The sequence below is a fragment of the Drosophila gunungcola genome, assembly GCF_025200985.1.
Source record: "Drosophila gunungcola strain Sukarami chromosome 3L unlocalized genomic scaffold, Dgunungcola_SK_2 000002F, whole genome shotgun sequence".
NCBI lineage: Eukaryota > Metazoa > Arthropoda > Insecta > Diptera > Drosophilidae > Drosophila > Drosophila gunungcola.
In genome coordinates, this window is record NW_026453178.1 from 3,627,475 (window position 1) to 3,642,520 (window position 15,046).

The following is a 15,046-nucleotide window of genomic DNA, read 5'->3' on the forward strand; positions in this document are numbered from 1 at the left end:
TTGTGGAAAGCGATGCATACTCAAAATTTATACATAAACTATTTAATGAAATCGAAAAAATAATACATATTGGTAATACAATTATTTTGTATTATCAATTACCAAAGAACTATGATACACACTAGTAAAATGGCATTTAAATAAAATAAAACAAAAATTGTACGTGTTCAGGGAATACCCTGATTATATATTATGAGAATATCGTACAACTTTGGTACTACTTGTTGTTGTTCTTAGCAGCTATCGATTGTTCGTAATTGCGACTCTAAGGCTCTTATCGATATCTGCAAACTCACATCGCCAGGGCCCACGCTACTTTGTTCTCTTTCTTTCCGGTTGTCAAAAGGTACAGATGTGTTAAAATAATTTGTCTCGTGCTTTAATGCTAATACTACATTTTTAACTTTATTTCCCAGTGCAGTGCATCCCGAACCGCAAAACAATGGCCGACGTTGATGTGTAAGTGGATGTTTCACAGACGAAAAATGCAATTTATGCCTTGCTTGCAAGCCGCTTCTTGATGAAATTAATTGGTCCGTGTTTATGAATTTCCATTGATTATAAATTCTCCAATTACTGAACGAGCAAGGCTAAATTAGTTTTTTGAGCTACGAGGTGTTGTGAGCGAGGATTTTATGCTAATAAACCTTGTTTTTCCTGGTGCAGTGATGTTCCCTCCGCAGCCCCCGTTCTGGATGGCGCCATGGACATTAACACCGCCCTGCAGGAGGTCCTGAAGAAGTCCCTGATCGCCGATGGACTCGTCCATGGCATCCACCAGGCCTGCAAGGCCCTGGACAAGTGAGTAGCTCAATAATCCAGATATTAAGAGGTCTAATCACTTCCTGGCGTTTTAGTTATATCAGCAGGGACCTATAAATTACTTGAATTAATTGAATTAGACCAAAATGTTGATCTGATGGTCTCACAGAGTCACAATCTTTTGAAACATGAAATCCACGTTTTCGAAATTCCCGGTACAAATTCTACTTAACCTATTTTTTTTTTTTTGAAAGCCTTTTACAGCGTATAACTGGTTAAACTCTTGATTCATTTTAATAATTATGTTTGGTAACCACATGTTTAAAATTCCTGAACTGTAAGTTTATGCTTGTCATTACGAACATAATTGGTTTATTATCATAAAGATCGAACTATTATTTATTACCAGTAGATAAACTTTATTTTTTATAAAATACAAAACCCAAGAAGTGATGTACCACCTCAAATAGCTTGCTTTTGCTGATGCGTCTATGATGAAATTAATTGGTCCGTGTTTATGAATTTTCCATTGATTAAAAACCTTCCAATTACTGAGTTAATGTCAGCAGGGCAAACTGCATTTAGCCATCAACCCCTAACAATATACTAATCATTTCCCATTTGTCCAATCCAACAGACGTCAGGCTGTCCTGTGCATCCTGGCCGAGTCCTTCGACGAGCCCAACTACAAGAAGCTGGTCACCGCCCTAGTGCAACGAGCACCAGATCCCCCTGATCCGCGTGGACTCGCACAAGAAGCTGGGTGAGTGGTCCGGTCTGTGCAAGATCGACAAGGAGGGCAAGCCCCGCAAGGTGTGCGGCTGCTCCGTGGTCGTGATCAAGGATTTCGGTGAGGAGACACCCGCTTTGGACGTGGTTAAGGACCATCTCAGGCAGAACAGCTAAACTAAACGCTGTACCCTGTCTGTTGAATGAGAGACTACGTGAAAGTTTTTTTTAAGCTTATCGCTAATTGAAAATAAAACGTATTTGCACCTGAATCCAGATGAAAATAAAAGAAAGTTGACCTTTTTACATTTTTGGAATGTTCTATTCTAAACAAGCTATTGTTATAATTGTTTCGGGGTTATAAATACTACTTAGGGCAGACAAGCTTGTGCTGTGGCCAATCCTTGAGCTGACAGTCTCTGGAACATTATGAATCATGATGAATTGGATGTATGAGAGATAAAATCTTACTCACCGGGAGCAGTAGTGCACCTGCTTGCAGTTGGCGCACTTCTTCTTGGCCTTTTTCTGGCAGGAGGCACAGCTGTGCTCCCCTCCTCCATCGCCACCAGCTCCCGACTCCTCCTTGGGCTCCTCCGCTTTAAGATCCTCCGAGTTTCTGCTCCAGCTCACAAAGTAACTCCGTGCCATAGGCTTTGCTCAGGCGACTGGCCATAGCGCAGATATCCTCCTTGTTTTTGTTGAGAAACACAGAGTCCTGTTCCTGGGCTATTTGGTAAAAGCCTCCGCATCGCTCCACCTCCTTCAGCAGCTCCTCCTGGATCTGCGGAATGTCCTCCAACAACACTTTCTGCGACTTGGCCGTATTGCCAGTTAGCGTCATCCGACTGAGGAACATCTTTAGTTCAATCAGCGGTGGCAGTTGGTCCATCAGGGTCTCGTGCATCAGTCCTAAAAGCTGAAGAGCATAATGATTGAATCGGAGATCGCAGAAAAGTAAAGGACCTAACTAACCTTACTCAACTGCTTACAGCGTGCCTCGTTAAACGTATAGTGCTCCATGACCTGGGCATTTAGGAGAAGCTGTCGCACACAAAACCAGGCTTGGGCCTCCGGCTTTACAATCTTGGCGACATCATCCACATTGGTCCACTTCTCGTCGATGAACTTCTGCAGCCCCTTGCTGGTCTTCCTTTGCCAGGGTCTAAAGGTCATCAAAATATAGGATCAGGATAGGAGCGCCCAAAGAAACCTAATGCTCACCGGAAACACAAGACATCCACCATGAGCCAGGGAATGTCATGGGTGACCAGCAGGCGACGGCCTGCGCTCAAGTGGAACAATGCCACATTATCCGCCAGATAATTCAACACAGAGATGCATCGCAGACCAATCTTATAGATAAAGTCGCGTTTCTGGCGCTCCAGCTCGGTGAGCACCGCCTCATCCACGTCCACTTTGGATTCGTTCTCGTGATAGCCCATGCTGACCAGGCCAATTACCTGGGACACCGCCTGGGCACAATAGTCAATCAAATCCAGCACCGATTCCTGCAGCGTCTCACAGCCACTGGGATGGTAGAGGCAAACATCGAGGAGGGACACCAAAGCAGCCTCGTGGTAGAGCACCGTGTAGATGAGGAAAGTGGCCTGTGGATTGGGATCGATCTCCAGGAGATGCGGCAGCACCTGGGTCTTCCACAAGGTCACGCAATACGCCTCGTGGATCAGCAGGCGGAGCTTGTCGCGTGAGATGAGGAACTCCTTGACCTCCTCCTCGCGATGCTCGGCCAGCTCCAGGGTCGCCTGCTGGCTCAACTTGATGATCATCTCGTGCACCTCCAGCCACTTGCTGCTGCCCACATCACGCACCTCAAACGGACGAATGCTCTCCACAAACAGATACATCTCCTCCGGATACACAAAGTTCACCATTTTCGCCTGTTAATAATTGATTTTCTTAGCACTTTTCAAAACACGTTTTTTTCAAGTTTGGTTTTTTGTTTAAGTTGGGGACAGGTGGCTAAGTAAACAATTTAAGTTGCCATGACAGGCAGCGGTTGCTAAGATCCTCAAATGTGGTTTAAAATGTTTATATTGCTGATTACATGAAAGAATACTTTTAGGGGTTGCAAAGAAAATAAATTAATGGCCCAAACAAAAGTAATGAAAAAATATAATTATAAATATTAAGCCATTAGTTTATAGATAAATTATTGTCTTTACAAAACATGCCAAAAAAGTTACATTTGAATGCCCGAAATCTTAAATGCATTTCACGCTTTATTTAAAAAAGAAAATATGTACGTAGGCACCTACATTAAAAATTGTTTTCGTAGTATTCAAATCTTAAAGCTTAAGCATATAATTTCAAAATTATGAAAGTTAATAGTACAAATAACTTTAAAAAAGGAAATAAAGAAAAATATTACCCAAAATAAAACCAGTTTTCAATTCTAAGGTCTGTTTTCTCGGGAACAGCTATTATATAGATAAACCACAATTTTAGGCTTACGATGAAGCACTAACAAACGAGCCCAAGTGTGCAATAATTTAAAATAAACCAACATTTTCTTTGTTAATTTACCAGAAATTAAATATTTTTATTTGTTTTGTATGTACATAGTTATCGTGTTAGCAAAAACTATAAGTTTTTATATAAGGATGTCTTAATTCAAAAATTAGTTACCGTGCTGTGTTTGGCAAATGTTTTTTCGGCAAACATGTAATCATTTTGTTGTAATTTTTTTTAGTTATCGATCCTGAACAATTGCAATAGAAAGGTTTAGAAAATGTAGTTTCTTCTGGCAGACTGGCGGCATTTTGTTTTCATTTATTTTGGCAACTATTACGGCAGGCCAGTGAATTGTGGGCCTCTGCCGCTGATAAAGGCAGTTTGGAGCGTTTGGAGCGTTGGCCGTGGACAATTGTAACTCGTTCAGTCACTTTCGCTGAAAAGTTGCGTTGACACAGCGCATGCGTGACGTGTCATTCCGAAAGAAATGTGGTGGGGAAGGGGGTTCGCTCTCAATGTTTCTTTCGCTTTATTGTGGCACTGCGCTTGTTTCAATTGTTACTATTAAATTAAGTTTATTTATACACACCAGTCGAGCACTTTTTCTGCACGACGCGACGACAATTGACTTCAAATGTCGCCTCGGGACGAAGGGGAAAAGTTACAACCACTATGAAAGTTTTTGTGTGGCCTTTCGGCGTTTTCTTCATTTTTCGATAATAACCATGGCGAATTGCAACTAATATAGCCTGATAACTTTCCCAAAAGAAAATGAAAAGCGCTTTTTAATTGTCAGACACGGAGAAATAGACGGAGAGTCGAACATTTACAGAATACGCGATTGCGTAATGCTATTAATCGATAACCAATTAACGGAAGCCCTTGCAGCCGATAAATCAGTTTGTGATGCTTTCAGATTCGTTTGAAGGTGAAACCCTCTTCCGACAGTATTATCATAATTGAATCACGGCATTTACAGATATTAGCATTAATTAAATAAATAAGTTACATCTATCTTTTCGCCCATCCTGTGTCTGGAAATAACAAAAATGCACACAATTTTATGAAAATAAATGTTAATTTTAGTTGTTATTATTATCAATTAATTAATTTAATTATTTACAAAATAAATCCTTTTGTAAAAAAGTCTAAAGAAATCAATTCAGAGTCATACCTCCTTTCGCAAGCATTATACACTTTATTTCAGAAGGTACTGATCAATATTCCACGAACATAAATACGCAATTGTTTAAACAAAAATTGCTTATAGAATTTGTTTGGAGATTGTTGGTTTTGGAACTGAGAGGGCTTTAATATAAATCATATTTGCGAAACTAATAAAACCAAACAAAATGTCCAATGAAAGTATGCAAAATCTCATATGTATAATAACATTTTGGAAATGTATAAAATTTCATAATGTCAGCATCTTTGATAACTTTTCTAAGTGAACGGATATAAAAATCTGGAGATTGAATTCTATAATATAATTTTTAGAAACCCATTGTGCTCTGGTAAACGAGGCCAAATTGTTTTATTGCAGAAATCGCATAAAAGTATTAAGAAGTCCTTTAAATGGTCGATGTATTGTAACGCAAAACCCATGTAAAGATTTATGTGTATTGTTTTTCCTACACAGGTATAATTTTCACCTAACCTAAATTCTGCGATCGGCGTGATAATTGTTGGTGTCTGCGGGGCAAAGCTAATGTCAGCACTTGTCAGAGTGAAATTTAAAGTGATCTGTTTAGCACAGAATGAATTTACTGTTGACTATAATCCTGTCAGTTCTAGTTGGATTTGTGTTGTTCGTTTGCCTGTGCTACTGTCTGATGTGTGTGGCTTGCTTTTGCATCGATTGTTTTTTGAGGAGCATTCACATGTATCCAGATCGGCACCCACAATGCCAGCGGTCAAAGCATTCTGCAGCAGCAACATCGACGGCAGCAACGGCGACAACAGCGACATCAGCAACAGCAACAGCAACAGCGGCAACATCTGCAGCAGCAACACTTGGCACGACGGCAACAGGTTACGAGTGCGATATTGCCGAAGATCCCATTAACAGCAGCGACACACCAAGTTGTTAAGGAATGGTAAACGTTGCCTGGTCCGTCAGTTCAGGTTGAGCGCTCGAGTTGTTCGGTTGTCAGACGCGCGTTACCTCCAAAGAGATTTTGATAAAGGGGCGGCCAGTGAAATCAGCGACTTAGTGTGTTATACTCATCGTTCTCGTGAAGTGTAGTGAAAAGCCAATTCGAATCGGACAAGTCGCAGAAGTCGGAACAGAAGGCACGATATATACGATATACGAGACATAGGTACATCATTGTTCGTCAGAACACCTCAAGTGCCCACCAAGTACCAAGTATCAAGTACAGCCAATAACCCAGCAATCAACCATCCAACCATCCAACCATCCGACCATCCAGCCAGCCAACACACGCAGCTACAAAATGGAATACCGGTGCTTAAGTAGAAGTTCTGTCAAAGTAAGTGACCCCAATAAGCACAAAAAATAAAGACACTAAAGCCGTAGCGCCCACAAGGAGAGGCAGCTGCAAGATCTCTTACACTTCTCTCTTTTTTGTATTTTGTTTTTTATTTTATTTTTCTGTTTTTTTGTATTTTGCCTGAACTTGGCATTGTTCTCGTCTTCCTTGTGGAAACCAGTATGGCATAAAGAACACACATAATATGGCTATATACACATGCAGCGCAAAGTAAAGGCAACACCTTCGGTGGTCCACTAAGTGCCTGGCGTGGAATAATGGCATGGGTTGGGTTGGGTTGGGTTGGGTTATGTCGGGTTGGTCTGGTCTGGTCTCGTCTGGTCTGGTCTGGGATACGATAGGATAGGATGGGCTCTGGGAGCTCTGCCGTTTTGCCCACTTCGACCCATTTCTTCGCGGCCCGAACGGCCGATCCGCTGGCATGAATTAGCACCTTTCTTGGACTTTCTTTTTGGCCGGTCTTGACGAATTTATAATGAATTTGTATTGGCCAAATAACTTTTACTAGGCTGGCGTTCCACCCCAGAAATGTATATAGATACCCAGATGGTTTGTCAGTCGGCTCACGTCTAGGCTCTGGCACTCGAATTGGCAACAGCATTTTAGTGTGGCTTAGAGAGCGGTTACAAGTGATATATGGCCCTGTCAGGGGGTCGAGTCGAGGAATGCGGCTGGAGATCTGACCCTGCGATTGGGCACAGCTGCATTCCTGCGGGAATTGCTGGATTTTTATGTGCCATAGGTTTTAAGACCCCAAAACTCTGGGCCCCGAGCCCTTGCGAACCAAAGAAACCCCTGTGAACTTGACCGACTTCGGGACTCATGAAAATGTTAATCAAGCGGCTAGCGAGAAAGCAAAAACACGCCCACGCTTAGTCAACGATTTCCCTTGAATGGAGTTTTGGATTTCTTTCGGCAATCCGATTCATTCGCTTGTTTTCTCTGCTTGTCCAGCATATCTCTGAAATTTAAACATCTTAACCGGTAATCTACACTGAAAAATTAAGATCAATTTGGTCTAAGTACTAAACGCCCTAAGCAACACAATATATTAATTACCAGTAGCAAATCAGAAAACTTTACTATCCCATTAATAATTAGAAATGATTTTAAGGCACTTTTCATAAGTGCAATTTTAAAATTAAAATTTACATCGATTAAGGAAAGCTGGTACTTATTTCTGAATAGTAGTACTTACTGTTCAAAATGAATTGATTCTAATAGTTGGTGGTCATCTGGAGTTAAGATCAATATAAGCGTTTTGTATATAGGTTCTGATTTTTGTTTTGTGATCTATTCTGCTTTTAAATGCTTTCAAATATTCATGATCATCTGGTTCATTTTAAAATATTTAATCGATTTCGAAACTACCCAATTGTTTTTCTCTGTGGAGCGATGATTCAAAGCGGATTCTCAAAGCGTCGCCTAAATGCTCGAGTGCCAAGCGTGCCGTGGGCCAAAGCGAAATACAAATTTTATAAAAAGTGGGCTAAACATATTCATACTTAGATTTTTATGGGCTGCGGCCGTCTGTCGGTGAGTCTGCCCTACAGGTAGAATATTCCCATTCAAGATTCTCGCGTTCTGGCATTTTTGCTGTTGTTGGGCTGGTTGACGAACCTTAAAGTGGGTGCGTTATAACTATTTGCAAAACGGAGTTATAAACTGTTAAGCACAACGGTGTTCTGGGTCAAATATTTCCGAGATCTACGTTCCCATTCTGATTGGTAGATTGTCATACATTTGTGTTAATTGCCGGCTTTAATGTAGCGCCAAAAAGTAACCGTACTTGGCTGGCCTGCCCCGAAAATAATGATGCAAATTATCTAGTGAAACTTCTGCCCAGATATGTATGTATCTAGATCCATGGCATAAAAAACCGAGAGCGTAATGAGTAAAAGTGTTGCGCTGCAGGCAGGTCTCAAAGTCTCAAAGACTCGATCTCCATTGTCATTACAATACCTCGGTTCTAGTTTTGGTCAGCTCAGCCCGACTCTTAGCCCCGTTTCCACGGATTCTTTGGATTCGATTCGGATTCGTATTCGGATTTGGATCCCACCATCTGGACAATGGTCGAAGCAGTCCAAAAATGAAAGCGCCGCTGTCGTCGACGGAAAAAATGCGGGGGAGTGAAAGGGGCGGCGAAATAGCCCGGAGGCGAAATAAGCCAGGTCCATTGCACTTGTCTCGCTCTAGCTTCTTGTGGTCTGGGTATGGGTCTGGGTCTGGGAAAACGTGATCTGCATAGCGGCGGCTGCTTCTGCTTCTTTCTGGGGGAAAAAAACCCATTGAAAGTTTTGTCGCTTCGGGGTTATCACGGCATCGAGCTTTGTTGTTTGTCGCGGAACGAGGAAAATAATGGAAAATCCAACGCAAAACAACGGTCTAGTGCGCAACGGTGCTGAGAACTAGGAACAGAAAACATCTCCAGAGTTGCGTTGCATACACAAACTGTTCTTTTGTCGATATGTAATTGATCGATAAATAGAAACAGCAGGGTACAGAGGTGACAATAGGTAGCATATTCTGAACCGATAAACAACTGTTGATTAAAACGTGAGATGCCATTTTGCCTTGGAAATAAAAATGAAAATATTTTTCAGAAGAATATACAATTATTTCTTGTATCTCTAAATCATGATTATATTTTACTAGAAAAGGGATACTGGGTTGATTTCAAACTTTAAAATCATTTTTATACGAATAATTGATCATTTGACTACTATGTGATGGGTTTTCTATATTTGGAAGAGTTTTTAATGAGTCAAATTTTAAACAGTTTCGGAATAAACTTAGTTAAAAGAGATATATTTAAATTTCTTAGGTCTTCACACACAATTAGCCTTTTGAAAAAAGTTAAAACAATCCAAAGGTATGAGCAATTTAGATCCAAAATAACAAATTGTCAGTAATTCTGTATGATTTTTAACCGAAACTCTATTCACCATCTATTTTTACCAGCACTTCGGCGCACACAACGTGTTGACAGCCTCTCCCAAACAATTGGACTTTGCTTTTCATCGGCTTTTCCTGACCAACTGATCCACAATCGTCGAACAAAAGCCTTTGGGAAATTGTGTCAGTCAAGCAAAGCCAATGGCCAAGCACAATTCTCTCTCGATTCGATTCAATCACAATGCATTATCACTGACATCCATTGAGAATGTGTCAAAGAGGGGGGTTCACGTTGGCTGAGGGGAATTCCCGGGGCTGTGGGCTACGCTTATCAAGAAACCAGTTCCCACACAGGTAAAATAATCTGTTCGATGTGGACCAGATACAGATGAATTTTGTATATTATTGTATCTTTTTTATGTTCTGTCTGATAAAAAAGATACACATTTTTACTGAATTTATGCAATTTTTTAATCATCAAATCTGGTTAAAAATGTTTAAAAAATATCAACATGTCTCTTACATTTTTTTTCTGTGTAAAATGATCGCGTGCAACGGTCGCAATCGAATTCGAAGTCAAAGTCACAGTCACTGTTGACTATTTGTGAGCTGTCAATAATCTGTCGACTTTGCCATGCTTTCCCGATTTTTCCAATTTTCACCCGTGCAGCTGAGCTGTTAGAATATAATTTCATTTGTTATTAAACGCCAATGTTTGTTTATGCCAGTGGGAAGAAGAGAGAGGAATAGAGATGGAAAGAGAAGGAGATGTAGGTCGTTAACCTCGTTATAACGGCACCTGATCCACCAACGAATCCGCTGCTCTTGACAGTTTTGCTCGTCGCTTTGTCTCTTTTTGCCGTTTGTTGCTGTTGTTGCTCTGTCTCTCTGTCTTCGGTTCTTTATAGAGATGAGCCCAAGCCGGGCTTTAATTCGTGATTCGAACACGATAGTCGTGCTTACATTCATTACCAACAAAAAATTTAAAAAATCAAAATAAAAGCTTACTATAATCCGATAAAAAAGTTTTGGAATGGTTAATATTTGTCGATTTTAAAAATAAATAAAAATAAAATATGGATATCTCATATAGCAAAAAAGCGGTTAATATACAAAGTGACGTTTGTATGTATGTTTGATTTATATATTGCTCCCGGACGTGTAAGGAAATACAACCAAAATAAGTCAGGTTTTAACTATGACTTTAATTGTTTTTTTTTATTATTTCTGCATTTTTCCAATCTTACAATATGTAAGCACGTTCCCATCTCTAATTCTATATAGCCCGGCTTAGTTTCGCGTTCTCTTTTGCTCGCGAGCAAAGCATTAGAAAAGCAAAGCATAGACAAATCAAGTGCAACTTTGTTGTTGTTTTTTGTTATGTAAGCCTAATGATGGGGCAAACTGAAATTGTCAACGTATTGTCAATGGGTTTTTGATTAATGCGTGAATTGCCGATTTCCAAAAGCCCAATTATTCGAAATTATTTGCATTCGGTACAGTCATGCCGCAAACACTTGAATGAACCCTCGCAGACCTAAGAAAGTGGCTTAATGAGGCGACGAAGGCCCAATCAAGACGGCAATTACCAGGTAGAAATACGTCTTGTGACAGGTTCAAATGGCAATGGCTTCTCTGGGTCCCAGGGGTCCGTCCCGTCTGCTTTAAAGTCGAATTAGGAGGGGACAGCACCGCACAGCGAGCATTTATTAAACGAAATTGCTGAAGAGTCATAAAAACGGAAAGTCGGACCATCCAGACCAACAACGAAATGAAATGACAATGCCGAGAAAAGCGCGTTTAATGAGCCACAAAAGAATTCGACAAAAGGCACGGTGAGAGTGGCCATCGTTGCACTATCAAGCTCGGAATACTGGTCTGGTCTGCACGTGTGTACCGGCCTTAGCCCGCTCCCACCAGACTCATTAAATTCGTGTAATGAATGTGAAAAGAATTAAATAATAGAATTTCGCTTTCGTTTTTTCCCACCAGCACAGCGCACACGCAATGACCATTATGGCCCCATCGTATTATTTTCCTTCTTTTTTTGTTGTCAAATGTCTAACTGAAAAGAAAGTTGGCTAACAAACTTACCAAATGTGCGAACCGAACAATAATAGCAGAAAGAAAATATTTATATCAATTAAGAAATATTTGCGGTATTTGCCATTGGCAGTTGGACAAAAGGCTGCAAGAAACGCTGCGATTATCGCCTCGCATGTCCGTACGTGCAGCGGTTTTCTCAGCAGAAAGTCAAATAGTAAGTTGAAAATAAAAAAAAAAAGTTGGCAGATTTGTGCTGCAATTTTAATTCAATCGAAACGGGTTTTTTTTTGGCTTGGCGAGCACTTGATCAGCAGCCAAATCTGCACGGAGAAAGTGAAAGAAAATACATGCGAGCGGCTAAATAAAAACCGCAAGAAGAGGCAATAAAAAGTTCAGACCATATTAGAAGTCAGAGTCAGCTTTGCATGCCAGCCAGCTGAGAAATGCTGTGTGTATAAACATTTCTACTCAATGTGGGTTTCTTCTCCGTTTTTACTTTCACGTGCGATGCCCCGCGATATGGTTATTTATGAGCTTAATTAATTTGTTTATGGATTTCGGGTCTAAGCGGGTCAAGTATGTAGGTACGTATGTGAAATTAGAAACTTTTCATCGGCTCCAAACCCTAGTAACTCTCGTCTCCATTGGCGTACTTTTAAGCCTTTTCCCAGAACCCAGTGGAGTCCCCGGCCACAGCCAGATGCTAGACAAGTACCAGGGGCCATGGTCAGGGTCAGCGGTTCAACGACAGGCCATAAAAAACGTTACAACTCTTACGGAACACCAGTACAGACCAGTCCAGTTGGCTTTTCTGCATGACACAGCACTTCCCTCGACCACGGGCCTAAAGATATGATAGTAACAAAGACCATACAACATATAGATTTCTAGGACCGTTACGACTTATGGTCAAGTCGAAAAGTAGTTATAAGTCCTGAAAAATCGTTGGATTCAATTCAAAAAATTTAAAATAATTCTTTTCTTATATTATCTTGTATTTCAATTTGCTTGTCACAAGTCGAAAGTTAAACATATTTTAAATGGTAGTCTGTGCTACGTTTAATTGAAATTATTCCAGTTACATAATCTTTTATGACTCGGACTCAAAAGTCAATTTTGTTATTTGTTCGTGAAATGTATTCGAAATGATATAGAAAGTGGAAAAGAAAATGACGACAAGCTAACTATTCACTTTTATATCGATATTGAGTCATTTTCTGGATGTGTCATTTGATGTTGGAGTGTTTATTTCCTTCGTCTGACTGTTTTTATTCCAGTGTCTTTACTTTTCAAATAAAGTTGGTCCAATTTATTGAAACATTAACAAGGAAAATATTTATTTATTATTATATTTCATAAAAACGTATTCCTAAATTTAAAAGTTTGATAGGATGGAGCTCCAGCCTTGTTGTTTATACATATTTATATTTGCAGTATTGATATTCCATACAGCCAAATTAAACAAAAAGTGTTGATCTTTTGTAAAATTTCTCAGTTCTTATATTTTTGTTTAACATATTCATTAAAAAATAGAAAAACATTTGCCTTATCTTAAATAAATTTGAGCAACATAAGTCTTTAATTAAGTTTAAGGTATCCTCTTAATCTAACTCCATTAGAATTGTACACAATCTTTCCTGACCGTTTGATAACCCATATTTTCGTATGATTCGTATCTTGCAGCACCTAACGGCTCTCTGCGTCATCAGCATCGCACTCACCTGCGCAAATGCGGCATTGTGGCCAAGTTATAGTAGCGACGATGCGCCCCCCAGTCGCTGCAGCGGTGGGCGTGGCCTGAAGTACCTATCCGGCGATGCGCTGACGGATTCACTGGACTGCCTGGGGCCCAATAATGCGCCATATCCAAGGTGAGTCAGGGGGCAGGGGTGTTTAGTGGTCAGTGGTTAGTAACTTTCTTTTCTAACGCCCGTAACCCCCTAATTGGAATCTCTGCAGCGCGGCCGTGGCGCGCACATTCTCCAACTGGAACGGAAACTCGCGACGTGGCCGCCAGAGCAAATTGCCCAGCACACTGGACCCCGCCATAACCACCAGTGCTCTGCTGAGGGCCTACGACGAGGTGAATAACGAGGCCGTCGGAAGCAGTCGCTATGGTAAGTCGGTCACCGCATCACTGATTGATTGATTGACTGATGATTCGATGATTCGATGATTGATTGATTGATCTCACCTGATCCCATCTCATCTCATCTCATCGCAGGTCGATCGCTGAAGAACGCCACCCCGGCGCAGCAGTGCAAAAGTGAGACGCCGGCGCGACTCTGTAAAACCCGCTACAACACCACAGCGCCCATGTACGGGGTCAGCCTGACCTCCGGACAGCCGGTGACCATCGTCCAGAAGTTCCCCGATCTCCTCCAGCAGGTGGTCTTCGAAGTGTGCGAGTAAGTAGACGCCAGGAACCGAGAGATCACTTAATAAATTTTCTACAAAAAGGGCATAATAAATAAATAATTAAATAAATAATTTTTTAATATTTATCCAATAACAATGGCCACAAACTTTTAAAACGTTTACCAATCTTACTAAGATCTACTTTTTATCACTTTCATTAATGTGCAAACATAAATAAAATATTTATAAGTATATCATTGTTTTCTCACAAAAAATATACATATTTTAGTATCTATTTTGGTATCAATCGTAAACTTGAAATTTAATTTGTTGATTTTTTTGTTTAATAATAATATAACATAGGTTATTTAAAGTTAGCTTTGTATTGTAATATAGAACATAAACTTAAACAAACTTTTTTAAGCTTAATATTATATTGGGAAAATGTTTTCAAGTGGAAAATTTGCTAATCTCTTCCAGATCTTCTGAGTGCGATGTGGTCCGGGGCGAGTGTACGCAAACCTATGTGCCCTACCTGTTCCTGGTCATTCCCCTCGGCCCGGTGACGCTGACTGGCCAGGATTACGTGCTGGTGGAGAGCGGATGCGTCTGCAAGCCCAAGTACTCGACGGGCGCCGCCCAGGAGCCCAATATGATACCTTAGGGGGAGCAGGAGGAGGAGGCGGTAACCACCAGGAACACCAACACCAACAGCAACCAAAAGAACTGAGCGAGTTTTGGGTCGGAGCGGAACGGAACAGAACGGAACGGAACGGAACGGAACGGAGCTGGTCTGAACTGGCTGGCTGGCTAAATTAATGTGTACTTAAAAAGAGGAATTATTTTTTGTAGCGAAATCAATTTTGCAATGTTATTTAATGTTTTCCCCATCTCTCATTCTCCTTTCATCCCTGTCAGCTGTATAAAATTGAAATGCAATTTTGCTCGAAAAATAATCAAATCCTAATGTTAAGACTAAATTTAAACAAAATTGAATTAATGCCTCCGTGCATTTGTAGTGTGTATTTATTAGAACCCCTAATTACGGCATTTGAAAATGCAAAATAAAAGCATTCGTTTCGAAATGTGAATGGATTTGTTTTATTGAAGGTATTGGGAATTGTGTTATTATTATTTTTTTAACTTTTTATGTTAACAATTTATTTTTACAAACATATATTCTTAAAAACTACTTATCCGGCATTTCATTGTCATTGATGTAGTTTCAATTGCTCTTCAATTTGCTTTTAATAAATTTGTCTTACGGA

At 40.4% G+C, this 15,046-nt stretch overlaps 4 protein-coding genes, 1 long non-coding RNA gene and 2 other non-coding genes across 7 annotated transcripts in view; 5 read left to right on the top strand and 2 right to left on the bottom strand.

Annotated features, from left to right (window-relative positions):
- Positions 1 to 15,046, top strand: part of LOC128257598 (protein-S-isoprenylcysteine O-methyltransferase) — a 70,154-nt gene that overhangs the window by 5,959 nt on the left and 49,149 nt on the right. The window lies entirely within an intron of this gene.
- Positions 320 to 1,797, top strand: LOC128257607 (40S ribosomal protein S12). The gene is given in 4 exon segments (XM_052988682.1): positions 320 to 459; positions 667 to 801; positions 1,400 to 1,472; positions 1,474 to 1,797. Coding segments are annotated over 4 exon segments (420 nt in total). The 5' UTR covers positions 320 to 442; the 3' UTR covers positions 1,669 to 1,797.
- LOC128258025 (small nucleolar RNA U18) lies at positions 515 to 585 on the top strand. The gene has a single exon (XR_008267930.1). It is a non-coding gene; the product is annotated as a small nucleolar RNA U18 (small nucleolar RNA).
- LOC128258029 (small nucleolar RNA U18) lies at positions 1,251 to 1,322 on the top strand. The gene has a single exon (XR_008267934.1). It is a non-coding gene; the product is annotated as a small nucleolar RNA U18 (small nucleolar RNA).
- On the bottom strand, positions 1,773 to 3,562 carry LOC128257595 (zinc finger MYND domain-containing protein 10 homolog). Its single transcript, XM_052988667.1, is given in 5 exon segments — positions 1,773 to 1,910; positions 1,967 to 2,109; positions 2,111 to 2,410; positions 2,467 to 2,656; positions 2,716 to 3,562. Coding segments are annotated over 5 exon segments (1,356 nt in total). The 5' UTR covers positions 3,387 to 3,562; the 3' UTR covers positions 1,773 to 1,858.
- LOC128257612 (uncharacterized) lies at positions 5,477 to 6,325 on the bottom strand. The gene is made up of 2 exons (XR_008267885.1): positions 6,190 to 6,325; positions 5,477 to 6,130 (listed from the first exon to the last, which is right to left on the bottom strand). It is a non-coding gene; the product is annotated as an uncharacterized LOC128257612 (long non-coding RNA).
- LOC128257602 (uncharacterized) lies at positions 6,085 to 14,869 on the top strand. Its single transcript, XM_052988675.1, has 5 exons — positions 6,085 to 6,458; positions 13,104 to 13,291; positions 13,380 to 13,537; positions 13,645 to 13,828; positions 14,259 to 14,869. The coding sequence occupies exons 1-5, from the start codon at positions 6,423 to 6,425 to the stop codon at positions 14,440 to 14,442; spliced, it is 750 nt and encodes a 249-aa protein (XP_052844635.1). The 5' UTR covers positions 6,085 to 6,422; the 3' UTR covers positions 14,443 to 14,869.

What these genes read in the sequence shown, in the direction of transcription:
- LOC128257602 (XM_052988675.1), top strand. Translation starts at nt 6,423, where the DNA reads ATGGAATACCGGTGCTTAAGTAGAAGTTCTGTCAAA. An exon ending in AATAATGCGCCATATCCAAG is followed by an intron (nt 13,292 to 13,379) that starts GTGAGTCAGGGG and finishes GAATCTCTGCAG; the next exon opens with CGCGGCCGTGGCGCGCACAT. An exon ending in GTGGTCTTCGAAGTGTGCGA is followed by an intron (nt 13,829 to 14,258) that starts GTAAGTAGACGC and finishes AATCTCTTCCAG; the next exon opens with ATCTTCTGAGTGCGATGTGG.